Here is a 16259-nt window from a genome sequence, read left to right as displayed (position 1 = left end):
ATATTCAGGAAGTTCAGGTTTTGAATATGGTGTGTTTAGTGTTTACATAACAGTGACAGAACTTACTGTGGCAAAGAGAGAATAAATTGAGACTAAAAATATTCCAAAATGATGTAATTTGTTCAGTATGAAATAGGATGGAAGAAAAAATGCCTATATATGCAATTTACTGTATAACATTTGGATTGGATTAGAGTGGAAATCACTTTTGGATTTGATTGGATTAGAAATGTGATTGGATAAAAAAAAAAAAAAAAAAAAAAAAAATGACACACACACACACACACACAGAGGCACACACAGGTGTCTGACTAATCTAAAGTACATCTGGGCCAAGAAGTCAGGGAGTGTACAATGACTTAAGGGTTATGGTACAGTCACAGCTCTGTGTGTGTGTGTGTGTGTATGTGTGTGTGTGTGTGTGTGTGTGTGTGTGTGTGTGTGTGTGTGTGTGTGTGTGTGTGTGTGTGTGTGTGTGTGTGTGCGTGTGTGTGTGTGTGTGTGTGTGTGTGCAGCCAGCTGGTGTTGCAGATTACACCTAAATCCCTGCTTTGACGCCCCCATACCAAATTGTCCCGGCTAGTCCAATGTTCTGTCCCGGTCAGTTCCCCTTATGTTTATTCATTATGAGAACATATGGAGGGGGGGTGGGAGGCTGACTGTGTGTGTGTGTGTGTGTGTGTGTGTGAGAGAGAGAGAGAGAGAGAGAGAGAAAGAGAGAGAACGAGAGAGAGACACTAAAGATTCAACAACATGCAAACAAAATGTGAATTTCTGGTTGAAGTCCTCAACACTCAGAAACCACACAGCTGATAATCGGCTGTGGAAAGAAAAAACGTTTCCCCGCTTAGGGACTATTTTCCCCGGCGGAGGAGGAGGAGGAGGAGGAGGAGGAGGAGGAGGAGGGAGCATTTCGGTTAGAAAAAGCCCTGAAAACCCAACAGGGCTGCTGCTTTTAGGAAAACTCATGTGGAGGACTTTATTCTGGAGTGAAGAAAGTGTGAAGGCTCTGAAAGTTCATGTTCAATTTTCGCATCTTCCAATTGGACGCGGTGTTATCAATCTGGCACCGTGCTGCGCTGTGATTGGCTGGGAGCTGCACACCCGCTGCCCAAAGGCCGACGCCCAGAAGAGTCCCGAGCTCAGCAAAACAAGAAAATCCAGGCAGAGGGCAGGGACTCTGCAGACACACACACCAACACAAACACACACCAACACACACTGCTAGTGGCTCACAAGTCATGATGGAGAGGGATTATTTTTGTATGACTCAATATGTTATTATTATTATTATTATTGTTTTTTTTTTTGCATAATTCTACATATTCTGCTTTTAAAATTCCATTCCTCCTCACTTTTGAAATGATGGCTACACCCCGGCTTTTATGCAAGGGTGTGTTAATGCCAAAGACGGAGGAGAGAGAATGGTAAAAAAAAAAAATTAAAACTAGAGGCAGCTGTCTTCATAACCCCGTGAACTTTTGCCCTCTGGTGTGGCCGCCCTCGTCCCGCCGCCCTCGTCCCGCCGCCCTCGTCCCCCCCTCCCCTCCAGCCGCCACAGACTCCTCTGTGCCACCGAGGCTGAACTCTAACCAGGCCGCACAAACGCAGACTCAAAGTTGCAAGAGGAACGAGAAGAAGAAATTTAAATAAGGTGAACGCGTGGACCTGCACACTGCAAATGTATGCAGGGTGTGCTGGAGCATGCATTAATGCACACACACACACACACACACACACAGGCCAACACAAATACGCAGGGCCATGCCACTCAAGCCGAGGCCACGCTGGCAGGAAATCAACAAAAACAGTCAAACAGGACGCATTCCAGTCATCCCCACTTGTAAATTAGCCGCTGAGAATGAAAGTTAAAAAAAAGAAATGAGAGGAGAAGAAAGAGGACAAGAATGTCAGCGGCCACCACCAGTTTCTCGTCTGTCTCCACTAATCCAGTCTGGCATTCCTAGACTTCTATTAAAAACATTTCAGAAGTGAGCCGCCGTGAGGAGCGTCTGAGATGCTGTGAGATTATTTTCTGACCTCATGGAAATTCCTCCACACAGAATATGTATGAGGAGACGCAGGACGCGGCCTGCACACATGGACCTCATGTAGTCCTGCCTCTCTTTTTTATTTTTATTTTTTAATTTTTTATTTTTGCTGCATGCTTGCTGAACTACAGAGGCGCTGCATTCCATTGACTGCCACTGTAAAGGGTTTATCTATGGCTCATATTAGGTCATTAATCAGGTTTATAATTCATTAATAATCAGTTATAAACAAGTTATAACACTGTTTTCATGCATTGATACTGGCTCACTATTTGGCAAGATCTGAGATTCAACACAACAGATGCAGGGCAGTGGTAACTTGCCAAATAGTGAGCCAGCATCGATGCATGAAAACTGTGCGATCACTTGTTTATAATTGATTATAGATGAGTTATAAAGTCTTTTAGCCTGATTAATAACCTAATACGTAAACCCTAAGCGATGTTTTATAACTGTTATAACCCTTTAACAATGTTTATAACTGTTTATGAATCGTTTATGTTGGTAATTGGTGAGGAACCGGTTTAATAAGGTTTTGAACGCTGCACACGGCTGTCATGATGCCAGATTTTCACGGTTTTCCGAGCGCCACGGCCAGAGGAATTCAAGATATTCACGTTATTATTGTGGTATGATAAAAAAAAAAATGGAAAAAATATAATGCTATCAGTCAAATCCATCTTTAACTTGGTTTATTGTGTATTTTGTCTTTTTTTTTTGGCAGATGAATTGCACTCAAAATACTTCAAGTGTAGCCAGGTAGAGAGAGAGCGTTTCATCACGTCAGGTGTGTGCGCTCTGTGTGTTTGTGTGTGTGTGTGTGTGTGTGTGTGTGTGTGTGTGTGTGTGTGTGTGTGGTGCTGGTGGAAGGAGACAAAGCGAGAACAGGAAGAAACGATGATTTAACAGCCGCCGGATTATTTACGTGATATTATCGTACACGTGTTATTAATATTTCATTTTTTAGAATATCACCGTCATCGTCACCGTTATGATGCTGCGTTCAGGGTCACCAGGAGAAGACGTGGACAAAAGAACGCCGCGCTCGCTGTTTCTCACCGACCTGCTCCGCTGTCTGCAGTCTCACCAAGGTCATAAAGCTGTCTGGGCCTGGCTAATTGTGTGTGTGTGTGTGTGTGTGTGTGTGTGTGTGTGTGTGTGTGTGTGTGAGATGCGGTCAGGCGATGGAGACAGCTCTGGCAGTCGTCTGCTTTAGGTATTACCTCATGTCCTTCAGTGTGTTCCTGTGCATGGGAGTGTGTGTGTGTGTGTGTGTGTGTGTGTGTGTGTGTGTGTGTGTCCAGCCGACTAGCTCTCCCCCATACACTGACGTCAGAGCAGGCAGTGTAATGGCTGTGGTTTGGTGACACACACACACACACTCATAATGACGAACTCCTGTCTGAAACAGGCCTCAATCTGGTTTTATATTAACTATGTTAATGCACACACACACACACACACACACACACACACACACATATAGAGTATATAAATTTTAACGTGTTTGCCCATAGCTATGCAAACACACACACACGTACACATGCACACACACACACACACACACACACTCATAAACACGGTATATGCACACATAAAATGTACAATGTGCATCTATTTAGTCTTTATATGCAAACACACACACGTTAAGACAGCATACACATGTACAGGATATGCACACACACACACACACACACACACACACACACAGGCACACACACACACACATACACAGGCACTACATGCACAAGTACCCATGAACATATAAAAGCCTCAAACTCACACACACACACACACACACACACACACACACACACACACACACACACTCGAGCCTGTTAATATTACACAGAATTACAGGAGATGAAGATTATCAATAAGTTATAAATGATATTGAGTAATACTGTTCAAAATTCAGCAAAAACATCAATATGTCAGTTTGCTGCTGAAATCTCATTTATTGATTACTATTGATATTCAGCTCAAATCAATGGACATTCTGTTGAATATGTACAGAACAAATATTCTTTAATATTAATTCATATTTGGAAGAATTCAACTTAACTGCATCTTTATTGTACTCCGACATTAAAGCGGTGTCTGTCAAATTTTTTCCTCCTCTTCTTCTTATTATTATCATTTTTTGAATTTCCTTTTTCATTTCGTCTCTCGTCACTGTGTTTCTGCACTGCACTTGCCAGAGGTCACCTGTCAATCAAACAGTGTGGGGGCGGGACTTGGATTTCCCTTTGATGCAGTATCTCTGCACATGACGACCACCCAGTTCTTCTTCTCCTGTTTATTCCCAGCGAACCGTTAAGACTCATCCCTTCCTGTGCAGCAGAGTGTTTTCACGAGCCGCACGCAGAGCCCGGGTCGCCGCGGCGTGATGACGTCAGTCAGTCAGCGACAGAAAAAACGGCGAGACAGATTTTAAAATTTTTCTGAAAACGTCACAGGCGGCAGCGTTAAGTCTGGAACTGCTGGCCGGTTGCTTTATTTCAGCTCATCATGAAGTGAGACGAAGGTCGGGTCGAGCTCGATTCATGACGGCATGCGGGAGCTGTTGCCATGGCTGTTGGCACGGCGACGGAAAACACCATGACAACAGAAAGCCCTGCATCCACTGAGAACTCGGGGTGATGTGGGTGGCTCGATGGGGAGGGAGAGCGTCTGAAAAAAAGTGAGAGAAGCCGACGTTTCTCCTCAGGTGACGCTCACTTCAACAAGAGAAAAGTGTCCCGCTCTTATTTCCACTCCTTCCTCTTTGAGATATTTGGAGTATAACGTTACACTCGCTCGGCCCGCTCGCCTGGGAGATTTTTCTGCAGCTTCGCAACGCAACCGCAAATGACTTACTGCGGAAAGACGGGCACGATGCCCTCCAGAGAGAGAGGGAGCATTGCATCATGCGACCTTCAGCGTGCGCTCATCGCTAAAAGCCTTCTTCTCGGGCAAAAAGAAAAAAACGCGATCTGAATCCAAAATCTGCTTCACGCCACCGCCAGCGAGCGTCGGTGCAGATGTAATCATCAAGCGCCGTGCCTCTCTGATGGTGACTTTCCTCGTCTCGTTTGGCCGGGAGGCTGAAAGCTTATCTGGCGGCGGATTCGTCCCGTACCTATTTTCGCTTCCAAGAAAACACTCTTAAATGTGGAATTCCCGTTAAAAAGGAGATTATTGGCAATTTCTGCAAATAAGGCATGATTTTAACGAGCGCTTGGGAGCGGGCCTGATCAGCGGGGAGTCGTCTCGAGGGGGGGAACGAAGGAGAAAAACACGAAAATAAAAGAAAAGGTGGTGAGGTGTTGAAGGGGGAGGCAGGAGGAGAGGAACACAAAGGAGGCAGACGTGGAACGAAAAGAAAAAGGAGATCAGCGAGAAGAGGAGGCTGGAGAAAAAGACGACCGAGAGGAAAACAACAATGGGAAGAAGAGGAGGAGAAGAAAATGAAGCTAAAAAAAAAACTTCAAAGCATTTAAAACATCAAATTACACTTTGCTGAATGTGTCGGAGGAATCAAAAATGTCCCTACAAAGCTTTTTTTTTTTTTTTCTTTTTTCTTTTTTCGCCCACATCTTCTCTCCAGCAGAAACCACATCCAAGACAAACTCTTATCTGGGGCTTTTCGATACAAAGGGGTCGGGGCAGCGGCAAAACTAAACCATGTGTCCGATCCGAGAACCAGGGCGAATTTTACCAGCTTGACACACACGCACACACACACACACACACACATCAGAAAATAGTTCTTAACTGCTAAGACGACGTTTTCTGGGTGTGAGCCACAGATCTGCTTTCTATCCACTTTATGGCGTCTAATGTGAAGCAGGTGTGAGCGCGGGATCGGCTGGACGGGGTGGAGACGAGCCAGCCGAGGTGTTAGCCAGCGTGAGCGCCGGCACCGGAGAACGAGTGAGGAAGAAAGACGAGAAGACGGGGGAAGAGGAGGACGCAGGAGTAATCGGAGGGGATTTGTACGGCGGATCGACTCGTGCCGAGGAACGTCCTCGGAGATTTGAACAGTCACTCAAAAGTTTGGAGACACGTTACGCACATTTAGAGCGGCAGGTTTCTGAAGTCAAAAGTCAAAAAAGTCAAAAATATTCACAAAGTGTGTTTAAGATAATGTTCAGGTAGAAAACCCTTCATCAGAGTTCAGGCGCAGACACACCAAACCGACATCTAAGAACAAGCGGTGATAAAAAAAAAAAAACGACATGTTGCCTGTATCGGGGCCAAAACCTTGCACTTGAACACACCGCAGACTACAGCCAACAGCCAATGGGGACGTCCGTTCTGCGCCACCGTTAGAGGAAATAACTCTTCATACCAGCAGGTGGCGGTAGTCTTTATTCGTCTGTATTCAAAAAGAAGAGAGACCCAGGAACGCAGAAATACCGAACGGAAACAAGGCAGCGTTTGATGACCATTTTCACGTGACTCTCGGTTTCGTAATCTAGCTCCTCCTAATCCAGAATATGTCTGACAGGAAACTGCAAACGGCACCGGTGTTGTCAGCCTGGCACTGGTTTTACAGAGCAGTTCCGGTTATGTATTTTTGTCCGATCCCAACCCGAGCCCCAGATTTTGCTCGTCCTCCATCGCTAGGTCACGTTTACCGCCTGAAATAGCCTACGTGTTGCCTTCAGGGTCATCATGTAAACTTCAACACTATAGGAAGTTGCCAAGAATGGACAATAGACCGAACCCGACCCAAACCTGAGCCTAATTTCTAAATTTTTGTCCGAACCCGGTCTGACAGCCATTTGCACCTTCTCATCAGACAGGACGGACCCAAAGTTTGCACTTTTGAGGACCTTTTTACGACTTTTTAAAGCAGCACATCTGCTTCAGCTTCCTGTAAACGTGTCTCTTCATGGATGCTGGCGACCTGCGAGCATCACACACACACATAGAAGGGATTTTTCAGATTCATCGCAAACAGAAAATCATTGGTGCAGCGTCAGCAAATCTGTAAACTCAGCCAAAAACCAAAGCCTCCAGTCAGGATTTCCCTTCCGATCGTCTGGATGGACAAATCAGAAATACTTTACTGATCCCCGAGAGGAAATCAGGTCTCTTCAGGTGTGATTACGCCTGATCTTCCTGCTTTGGATGTTAGCCACTGAGGAAAAATGCAGTGGCAATGAGGGAGTGGAGGAAGAGGGAGGAGAGGAACGATGAGCAGGTAATGAAGAGATGGATGAGGGATGAAGCTCTGCACACGAAAGATGGATGAGGAAGAAGCGAGGGACAAGAAAACAGCAGGATTACATAAGTGACTTTGTTTGATGGGTTTAAAACATGGAGGGAAAGCAGACATGAGGAACAGGGAAAGTGAATTCTGGCGGCTTGTGGGTGAAAGTGTTGGATGAGGTGATGTTTTCCCATGATGCAGTGCTGGGGTACTCACATGGTCACCGGGCTGCGGTCTCATCAGAGAGACCTGGTCGTACCCGCGGCGAAACAGAGCCCAGATGGCGTCCAGCTTCCCCTGAGCAGGAGAGAGGAGGCAGAGCTGACTCACATCCACCATGCATTACATAAACACTTCAAACCTGAGCAAAGTCACTTGGTATGATATATTTACAACAAAATTACATGAAAATTACTATAAAATTACCACAAAATTTCTCATCCAAAAATTACCATAAAATTGCCACAAAATTACTGAAAATACATTAAAGTTACCAAAAAAAAAAAAACCAAAAAAAAACCCCCCACAATAAATCAATCAATAAATAAATAATTAAAAAACACACAAAATGATTAGATTAGAGAAAATGAGTAAAAACTTTCAAGAAAATGATAAGAAAATTATCACACTAAAAAGTAGGAAAAATTACATGAAAACTATATTTATAATTATTTTAAGTATTTTTTAAATTTAAAATAAAATTGTAAGAATACTATTATAAAATGAAAAGACATTGAAAAGCGAAATTTGTTCATCTGTTTCATGGATTTGCATATTCATAGATCTGCGCATACGCAATGAGGGTCAGGCGTAGAGTTATATCCAGGCCGTTTTAAAGCAATAAAGGATGTTTTTTTCCCAGGAAAAAATGTGTAAATATGTAATGTTGATGAAGAGAGATGATTTTTGGGGGGTTTAATAAACGGCTGGAGGGAGATTTTCAGATTTAAGACAGGAAGTCCAACATTACAGTCTGAATGCAGCAGTGTGCGCACAAATTACAGATTAAACACACCCCGACAACAAAAAGATGACTAACTCTGTTTGAAATGCAGCCAGGACTAGTTTTGGGTGTAATGCGCCTTTGGTCATGTGAGCACATCGGGGAGTTTTTGTCGCTCAGGCGGCTTTGGAAAAAAATACTGCACACACTTTCGGTCGCTTGAGAAACTTTCCAAAACCACCAGGATGAAACCTCAAAAATGCGCGGCTGGTCGAGATGCAAACACGGACGCTTCGTTTAGTTCCTGGAAAGCTGATGTCAAGCAGATACACTCCAATGCACAAACAGTACACACACACACACACACGCGGTGTTGTGTAATCTAACATATTACACCGCGACGCCTTGTTGCTGCCGAGGCTGTGTGTACCTGGATGGGCGTGTACCACTTGCGGCTCTGCGGCGGCTTCTTGTTGTGAGGTTTCTTCGGTTTGGGCTCGAAGGGCTCGTACTCCTGCTCGGGCATCTTCACCACGGCGTTCTTGGGTTTCTCCAGCTTGGCCCCCTCCTCGGTCGAGCCCTTCCCTCCCCAGCGGACCTACACAATGGAAAACACAGGCACGGCTGAGCCAAAAGATCTTTAATTGGGATCAATTTGTCGAATTTGTTTTTCAGATTCAGTCAAACAAAAACGACTGAAAATCTATCAGGAACGATGACTCCTGATTGAAGAAACTATATTCAAATCAAAGATAATTACCATAGACAACCAGAGATGGAAGTAACTAATTACATTTCCTCATGTTACTGTAATTTAGCAGCTTTTTGTGTACTTGTACTTTATTAAATATTTGTTAAAGTCGGTCATTTTACTTTTCCTTCAGTGCATTTTTACTTGAGTTTTGTCTTTCACTACATTTTAAATCAGATCCATCACATAAAACAAATGATCAATGACAGACTGTGGAACCTTTCACAATAAACGCTCAGGTTCGCAAAGATGCGAAGAGGAACCTGTTTGTGCTTTGTTGGTTTTCCAGATTTCACAATAAAAGCTGCACAATTTAAAAAAAAAATGGCAACGAGGACCATTTGGACTCAACTGGCAGAAATGTGGAGTAAGTGTGCAAAAAAATGGAGCAATCCTGAGACCCATGTAGACTCAACCATCACATTATGTGCTTACCCCGCATTTGTTGGTTGAGTCTACAGGGTCCTCACTTCAATCAATCCTCAGCATTTTTGCGTAATGCACCTTTAACAGAGTGTAGTTTGAAGCGTGCATTGCTGCATGGTGTAACTGTGTCAGCTTCAGAGCTGCTGTAAGGTTTATTTTCCACTTTGACAAAGCTAGGCTAACGACTCCTATAGACTTCAAGTCTTTATGCTAAGCTAACAGGAAATGCTACCCATAGGAACTGAATCACTGGGCGTACAGAGGTAAAAATGGTATCCAACATCTTGTCTCGGTCTGGGGAAGTCAAGATTTTTTTTTTTGCCCCAAAACCTCTGTTCGTAGCGTGCATGCTCCCAGCGGTGGCTGGTCATGAGCGTGCTAGCGGCTCACCTCCATCCTCTTGATGCCTCCGACTCCTCGGCCTCCGTAGTACGAGGCGTCCACGGTGGGCCACTTCTTCTTGGGCAGACCGTCCTCGTCATCTGACTCCTAAAACACAACATCACACAGAAAACGGCTTTTTTTACTTTCTTGTGCTACACTTGGACGGACTCGGAGGCTCCTGACGGTGTTTGAAGTTGTTTTAAACGTATTTTCAAGCTTTCCACAAGAATTATCTGGAGAACACTTTTAGGTTTTACGAAAAACTTAGGTCTTCACAAAAAACCTCCTGATCCCTATTATATGTTTGTTTGATAATTTGTTTGTTTGATCATTTTTTCCTAATCTTCTTGTTTTTTTAAATCAAATCTTGATCTTATTTTATTTTTACTTATTTTACTATAATTTACTTCATTTTATTTTATGTAATTTATATTGATTTATTTATTTGTTCGTTTTTGCTAATCTTGGTTTTTTAATAATTTTTATTTTATGTTATTTTTACTTATTTTACTATATTTTACATTATTTTATATTATTCTATTTTTATGTATTTGTTTGTTTGTTTGTTTTGTACATTTTTTTGGCAATGCACTCAGAATTATTCTTTTCTAATTTGCTCAACGGATTTTTTTAAACATTTTTTGAAAAGAAATCAAATGAATCTGCTCACATTTTAAAACCTGAGACGATGTACTTTCTTTCTTTTTTCTTTTATTTTGTTGTTGTTGCTGTGGTTCGCTCTTTGCTTCTGATCTCTCCGCTCTCTCAACACATTTAGCCGATGGCATCGCCTCTTATCTCGGGATCAAACCGCGACACAAGTGAAAACACATTGAAGCGCCGAGCCGAGGTCCTGGAGTAACGACCTGAAATGATCTTTTTGGCAGCCGGCCTCTGGCCTTTAACGAGTCTGGCCTCGGCTGCTCCACCAAACTGCTGCGTTCTGGTTACACAAGAATAACTGAACATTTCTCAAACATTTATTGGCATTGCAGATTTGCATGTGTGTGTGTTTGTCCTGCTGCTGGGTGGATACATGCATGTGTGTCTTTGTTTTTTTTTTTTATGTGTGTGTGTGTGTGTGTGTGTGTGTGTTGGGGGGGCTGTAGGTTTGGCCTTACCGGCTCAGGAGGAGGAGGAGGAGGCGGCTCTTTGATCACCTGTGGGAGGAAAAGGTGGTATCACATTTCATGAATATAATAAACAACACTTTATTTTATTCATACAACACTGTTCCTAGTTAAATTGCATATTTGTGGCGTTATAATAATAAACTATAATTATAGCAACACTGCAGGAATCCATTCAGTTACTGATATGCTCCTTCTGATGTAAAATCTAAATACATGATACAGGTACTGGCAATTTATGCTATTATTTTCCATTTTTAGTCCCAATATTAACACAATTCAAGACTGATTTTTGAACAAATCGTCTTTCTCTTATTCATATCAGCGTTACAGGTAAATATCAAGGTAAATACGACACAGAGGGAAGTTTCTGTGGACTGTGATGCAGAGGACTGATTTCAACATTTCATATTTCTGAATGAGTTTGAGTTGCAGTTTCTCACCACGGTGCAGCAGAGAGGCCAGAACCACCACATGAAGAGCAGCGCCAGCAGCAGGAAGAGCACCAGCAGGGTGATCAGCAGGATGGTGCCGTCAAACTGCAGGCGACACACACAAACACACACCGACCCCAGCGTCAGCAAAGCTACCGACGCTGTTTACACCTTCATCTACACCTTCATCTACACCTTCATCTACACCTTCATTTACACCTTCATCTACACCTTTATTCTGCAGAGTCTAGTCGGCTAAAAACCTCCAGAGACAGGATTCATTTCACAGTAGGACGTCATGTTATACGTATGGGATTTTTCTGTACGACCTCTTAATTATTATTGCAGAGAAAATCACCTAGCCTACTGTTTTTTTTAAAAAATCAAACTCAGGGGTCCGCTGATAAAAAAATTGAATCCCGTTGGAATAGAAACCTGACGGATGTGTCCCCATAAAATTTCAGCAAAATGAGAAAATGTTTAATTTCACTTTCATTTAAATGCTTCTGGAAAAATGCTTAGAAGTATTTAACACAAGCAGTCTGACATTCATGCAGCATCCCAGATGTGACATTTAAAGATATAATTTATTAATTATGAATATAGTTTACTCGTACCTTTTTTCCCCCCATTTTTTTCCTTTTTTTTTTTTTTTTTCAAATTTTCAGGATTTTTATTTGCATTTTTTTTTGCAAATTTTGCAAATAATTTAATTTTCTCATAAATCTCTTGTCTTTTTTTTCCTAAAATTTTACTTACTTTTTAGTAATTTTTTTTTGATGTTCCATTTATTTTGAGGTGCTCATCACATTTGTTCCATGTTTTTTTTTTTTTTTTTTTTTGGAGAGAGATCAAATGAATTCATTCAGGTTTCAAAGGGTTATTTCACAAGACATCGCCATGACGCAAAAATATGTACGAGCGATGATTTCAACGGCAAATTTTAATCTCACCACCGTGAATTTATTTGACAATTCGAGAATTAAAAAATATATTTTCACATCAGAGTCAAGTGGGGCTCCACAGTTTAATGGGAGTCAACATGAAGGAAACTAAAAACCTTTAAAAATCACAAAAACAAGTTGCACAGGAGTTAATTTATGGAGTACTAGTGGCTGTGGTGGTACAGTAGAAGTCGTAGTAGCAGGAGAGGACGAGTAGTACCGGTAGTAATTTCAGTGTAATCATATTTGTAGAAGTAAGATGACGCATGTTAAGGCCTGCAGCTTTTCTGTCACAGTTAATTGACACTATCAATCCCACCGTGTGCGATGACAAAGATAAATTTATGTCGTGTGATTTCTTTCTTTGAGCCCGGATGAGCTCAGGCCCAGAGGAGGCAAACCTGCTTCCCATTACAGCTGCACATCGACCAGCAGACGTGGTTAGACTTTCCTCTATCTATCTGGTGGTGAAGACATGGGGGGATTTATTGGAGCTTTAACAGTGGTGGCCATTACTTACTCACACACACACACACACACACACACAATTGTCCTGCATCCCTCCCGAGCTTCTTAGATGTGCCACAACACAAACAGATTAGTGTTTTGTACCCAAGCGGGGATAAATTAGGGATAAAGCAAAAGTGAAGTCGTGGTTTAGCTTTTTAATGCAGGAAAAAGTGAGACTTCTACCATTGCAGCCATGACGTCTTTGTGTGTGTATGTGTGTGTATGTGTGTGTGTGTGTGTGTGTGTGTGTGTGTGTTTTCCCCCTTCCACTAATGTAGGGGAACTACAAAGGTTGAAGTTCCTTGATGAGGCACTTGCGGAGGATTTGGGGAGGGTCTGCAGGGTGAGTTGTGTCAGTTTTTTTTTTTTTTTTTTTCTTTTTTCAGCAGAAACTTTAATGGAGTTTGGACTTTTATGTGTCGGTATGACTTTAGATTGCACACTGATCATTACCAACCTCGAATTAGCAAGTTGTCATGCCTTAATTTGGTATATCTTCAGGCTATATGGCTCAGTTTAGTGGTGAGAGCCAGTTAATTGGTACAGTGTGTGTGTGACGGAGCTCTGTATATCACACACCACATCAGACACATGATGTCACATCGTTTTCTAACACAACAGGCTGCAGGGGCTGTGGCCATGGCCCATATGTTCTAACAAAGTGTTTTATTTTGTTAAACCGTGTTAAATTGCATCGTATTTGATCCCCACTTCACTGTTACACACATTAAACCCTGGAAGCTGCCCAGCACAGCGCAAATGCAGTCTTTTATTGGTGCCTTGCTAAAGGGCACCCCGCGACTGTTTCCCATTCGCTTGGCGTGGCCAGATTTTCCCATCACATCCGGCGAATGAATTTATGGCTTTACGGTCACAAATCTGCGTCTCCAACCTCGTTTTTTTTTTTTTTTTCCCTGCCACCCTGGGGGGTTGGGGGTTCACAATTACAATCCCCTGTGGTTTGGCTCCAGAAAAAAAAGAAGCAGATGAAGAAGAAAAGAAACAGGGAAATGAGAAAATTGAGCGAGGGAAGATGAAAGAGACGGAGATGGGATGAAAACTCGCTGAAAAGGAAAAAAAAAACAACAACTACGTGCTTCTAGGAAGCAACAGCAGGAGATGAAGGTCAAAGAAGGCAAGAAAAAGGAGGAGAGGGAAGAGTAAAGCAGATGAAGTCTACACATACAGTACAGTAAATAATATAACAAATCTGTTTTATGTAATATGAAACATACTAAGTCTGAACAAGGAGTTTGTATTTCTATATTTTGGAAAAAAAATAAAAAAAACCTTTAAAGTGTCAACCACAGATCAAAACAGTATTCATCACCAGTTTAGGAGAAACCGAAGTCCCAGAGGAAGTTTTTGGAGTCGTGATGGTTTTTCTGTCATTTCGCTGTCACAGGTTTCAGGAAACGGTCTGGTAAATAGATGTGCTGACGTACTAATTTTAGCCTCCCGCACGGCACTGACAGTTCGGCAGCTCGCAGGTTGAACGCATTACGCAGGACTTCCACAGCGATGATAAAATGAAAAATGTAAAAAAAAAAAAAAAAAAAGAAAAAGAAAAGGAGACGCTACTTACACACTCGGTGGTGGTGATGTGCACGTTGCTGGCGATGAAGGACAGACCGTCGTTCATGCTCACTTGGAGATAAATCACCCTGAAACAACACAACAGGTGAGGGAAGTGAGTGTCTCAGTGTGGTAAGATAATATCTGCCGTTTGGTTTGTGCTGTTGTCCATAAAATAAAGTGCTTTCTTTTTCAGCTTGTAGCAAAAGCCCCAAACCCCTTGCTGCTGCTTTCACACCAAGCAGGTTAGCGTGTGAATTCTGGTTTATTTATTTATTTTTATTTAAGATTTATTTAACCAGGAAGGGTCCCGCTGAGGTACAGTAACTCTTCTTCCAGGGAGTCCTTTGGTGCCGCCAAACAACCTGAAGATGTCTCACTCCTCTGATGGGAGCCGTGGTGAAAACCAAATCCAGCTGGAAACGGGAGGTGAGGTCGGAACTCTGCAGGTCGTCCTGCATCACGTGCGAGTCGTGTGTGCCTTCAAGCGTGACATTTGCACGTAGCCAAGACTGTGTCCATTTTCTGGGATTTTATACCTAAGCCTAACCTTAACCAAGTATTTTTTATGTCTAAACTTAACCTTTCCCTAACCTTAACCAAGTATTTTTTATGTCTAAACTTAACCTTTCCCGAACCTTAACCAAGTGGTTTTGGTCCCTAAACTGAACCTTTTCCGTAACTTTAACCAAGTAGTTTTTATGCCTAACCCTAACATATACCTTACCTTAACCAAACTGTTTTGGTGTCAAAACTAACCTTTCCCTAACCTTAACAAAATTGTTTTGGTCCCTAAACCTAACTTTTCCTTAACTTTAACCATGTCGTTTTGGCATCTAAATTTATCCTTTCCCTAACCTTAACCAAGTGGTTTTAGACCCTAACTTGAACCTTTTCCTTAACTTTAACCAAGTAGTTTTTATGCTTAACCCTAAGCTATCCCTAACCTTAACCAAGTTGTTTTGGTGTCTAAATTTAACCTTTTCCTGACATTAATCAAGTGGGTTTCCTCCCTAACCCGAACCTTTCCCTTAACCTTAACTAAGTCGTTTTTATGGCTAGATTTAACTTACACCTTACCTTAACCAAGTGGTTTTGTTGTCAAAACGAACCTTTCCCTCACCTTAACCAATTATTTTTTTTATGTATAAACCTAACCTTTCCCTAACCTTAACAAAATTGTTTTGGTCCCTAAACTTAACCTTTCCCTAACCTTAACCAAGTATTTTTATGTCTAAACTAACCTTTCCCTAACCTTAACCAAGTATTTTTATGTCTAAACTAAACTTTCCCTAACCTTAACCAAGTATTTTTATGTCTAAACTTAACCTTTTCCTAACTGTAACCAAGTTGTTTTGGTGTCTAAATTTAACCTTTTCCTAACTTTAATCAAGTGGGTTTGCTCCCTAACCAGAACCTTTCCCTTAACTTTAACCAAGTAGTTTTTATGTCTAAACCTACCCTTTCCCTAACCTTAACTAAGTGGGTTTCCTCCCTAACCCGAACCTTTCCCTTAACCTTAACTAAGTAGTTTTTATGCCTAAATTTAACTTACACTTTACCTTAAGCAAGCGGTTTTGTTGTCAAAACTAACCTTTTCCCTCACCTTCACCAATTATTATTATTTTTTTTTTGTCTAAACCTAACCTTTCCCTGACCTTAACAAAATTGTTTTGGTCCCTAAACTTAACTTTTCCCTAACCTTAACCAAGTAGTTTTTATGCCTAAACTAACCTTTCCCTAACCTTAACCAAGTAGTTTTTATGCCTAAACTAAACTTTCTCTAACCTTAACCAAGTAGTTTTTATGCCTAAACTAACCTTTCCCTAAACTTAAGCAAGTAGTTTTTATGTCTAAACTTAACCTTTCCCTAACCTTAAGCAAGTAGTTTTTATGCCTAAACTAACCTTT

General features: G+C 41.9%; 1 protein-coding gene across 1 annotated transcript in view; it reads right to left on the bottom strand.

The window, feature by feature from the left end:
* Window positions 1–16259, bottom strand: part of antxr1c (ANTXR cell adhesion molecule 1c) — a 66755-nt gene that overhangs the window by 4530 nt on the left and 45966 nt on the right. Inside the window, exons 12-17 of the mRNA XM_030078328.1 lie at window positions 14359–14437; window positions 11329–11424; window positions 10877–10915; window positions 9762–9860; window positions 8625–8792; window positions 7468–7548 (exon numbers count right to left, since the gene is read on the bottom strand). Coding sequence (XP_029934188.1) covers window positions 7468–7548; window positions 8625–8792; window positions 9762–9860; window positions 10877–10915; window positions 11329–11424; window positions 14359–14437 — 562 coding nt within the window. The remainder of the gene's footprint in view (window positions 1–7467; window positions 7549–8624; window positions 8793–9761; window positions 9861–10876; window positions 10916–11328; window positions 11425–14358; window positions 14438–16259) is intronic.

Source organism: Myripristis murdjan, chromosome 19, assembly GCF_902150065.1.
Source record: "Myripristis murdjan chromosome 19, fMyrMur1.1, whole genome shotgun sequence".
Classification (NCBI taxonomy): domain Eukaryota; kingdom Metazoa; phylum Chordata; class Actinopteri; order Holocentriformes; family Holocentridae; genus Myripristis; species Myripristis murdjan.
The sequence above is the reverse complement of the archived record's forward strand: the minus strand, read 5'-3'. Positions and strand labels throughout refer to the sequence as shown.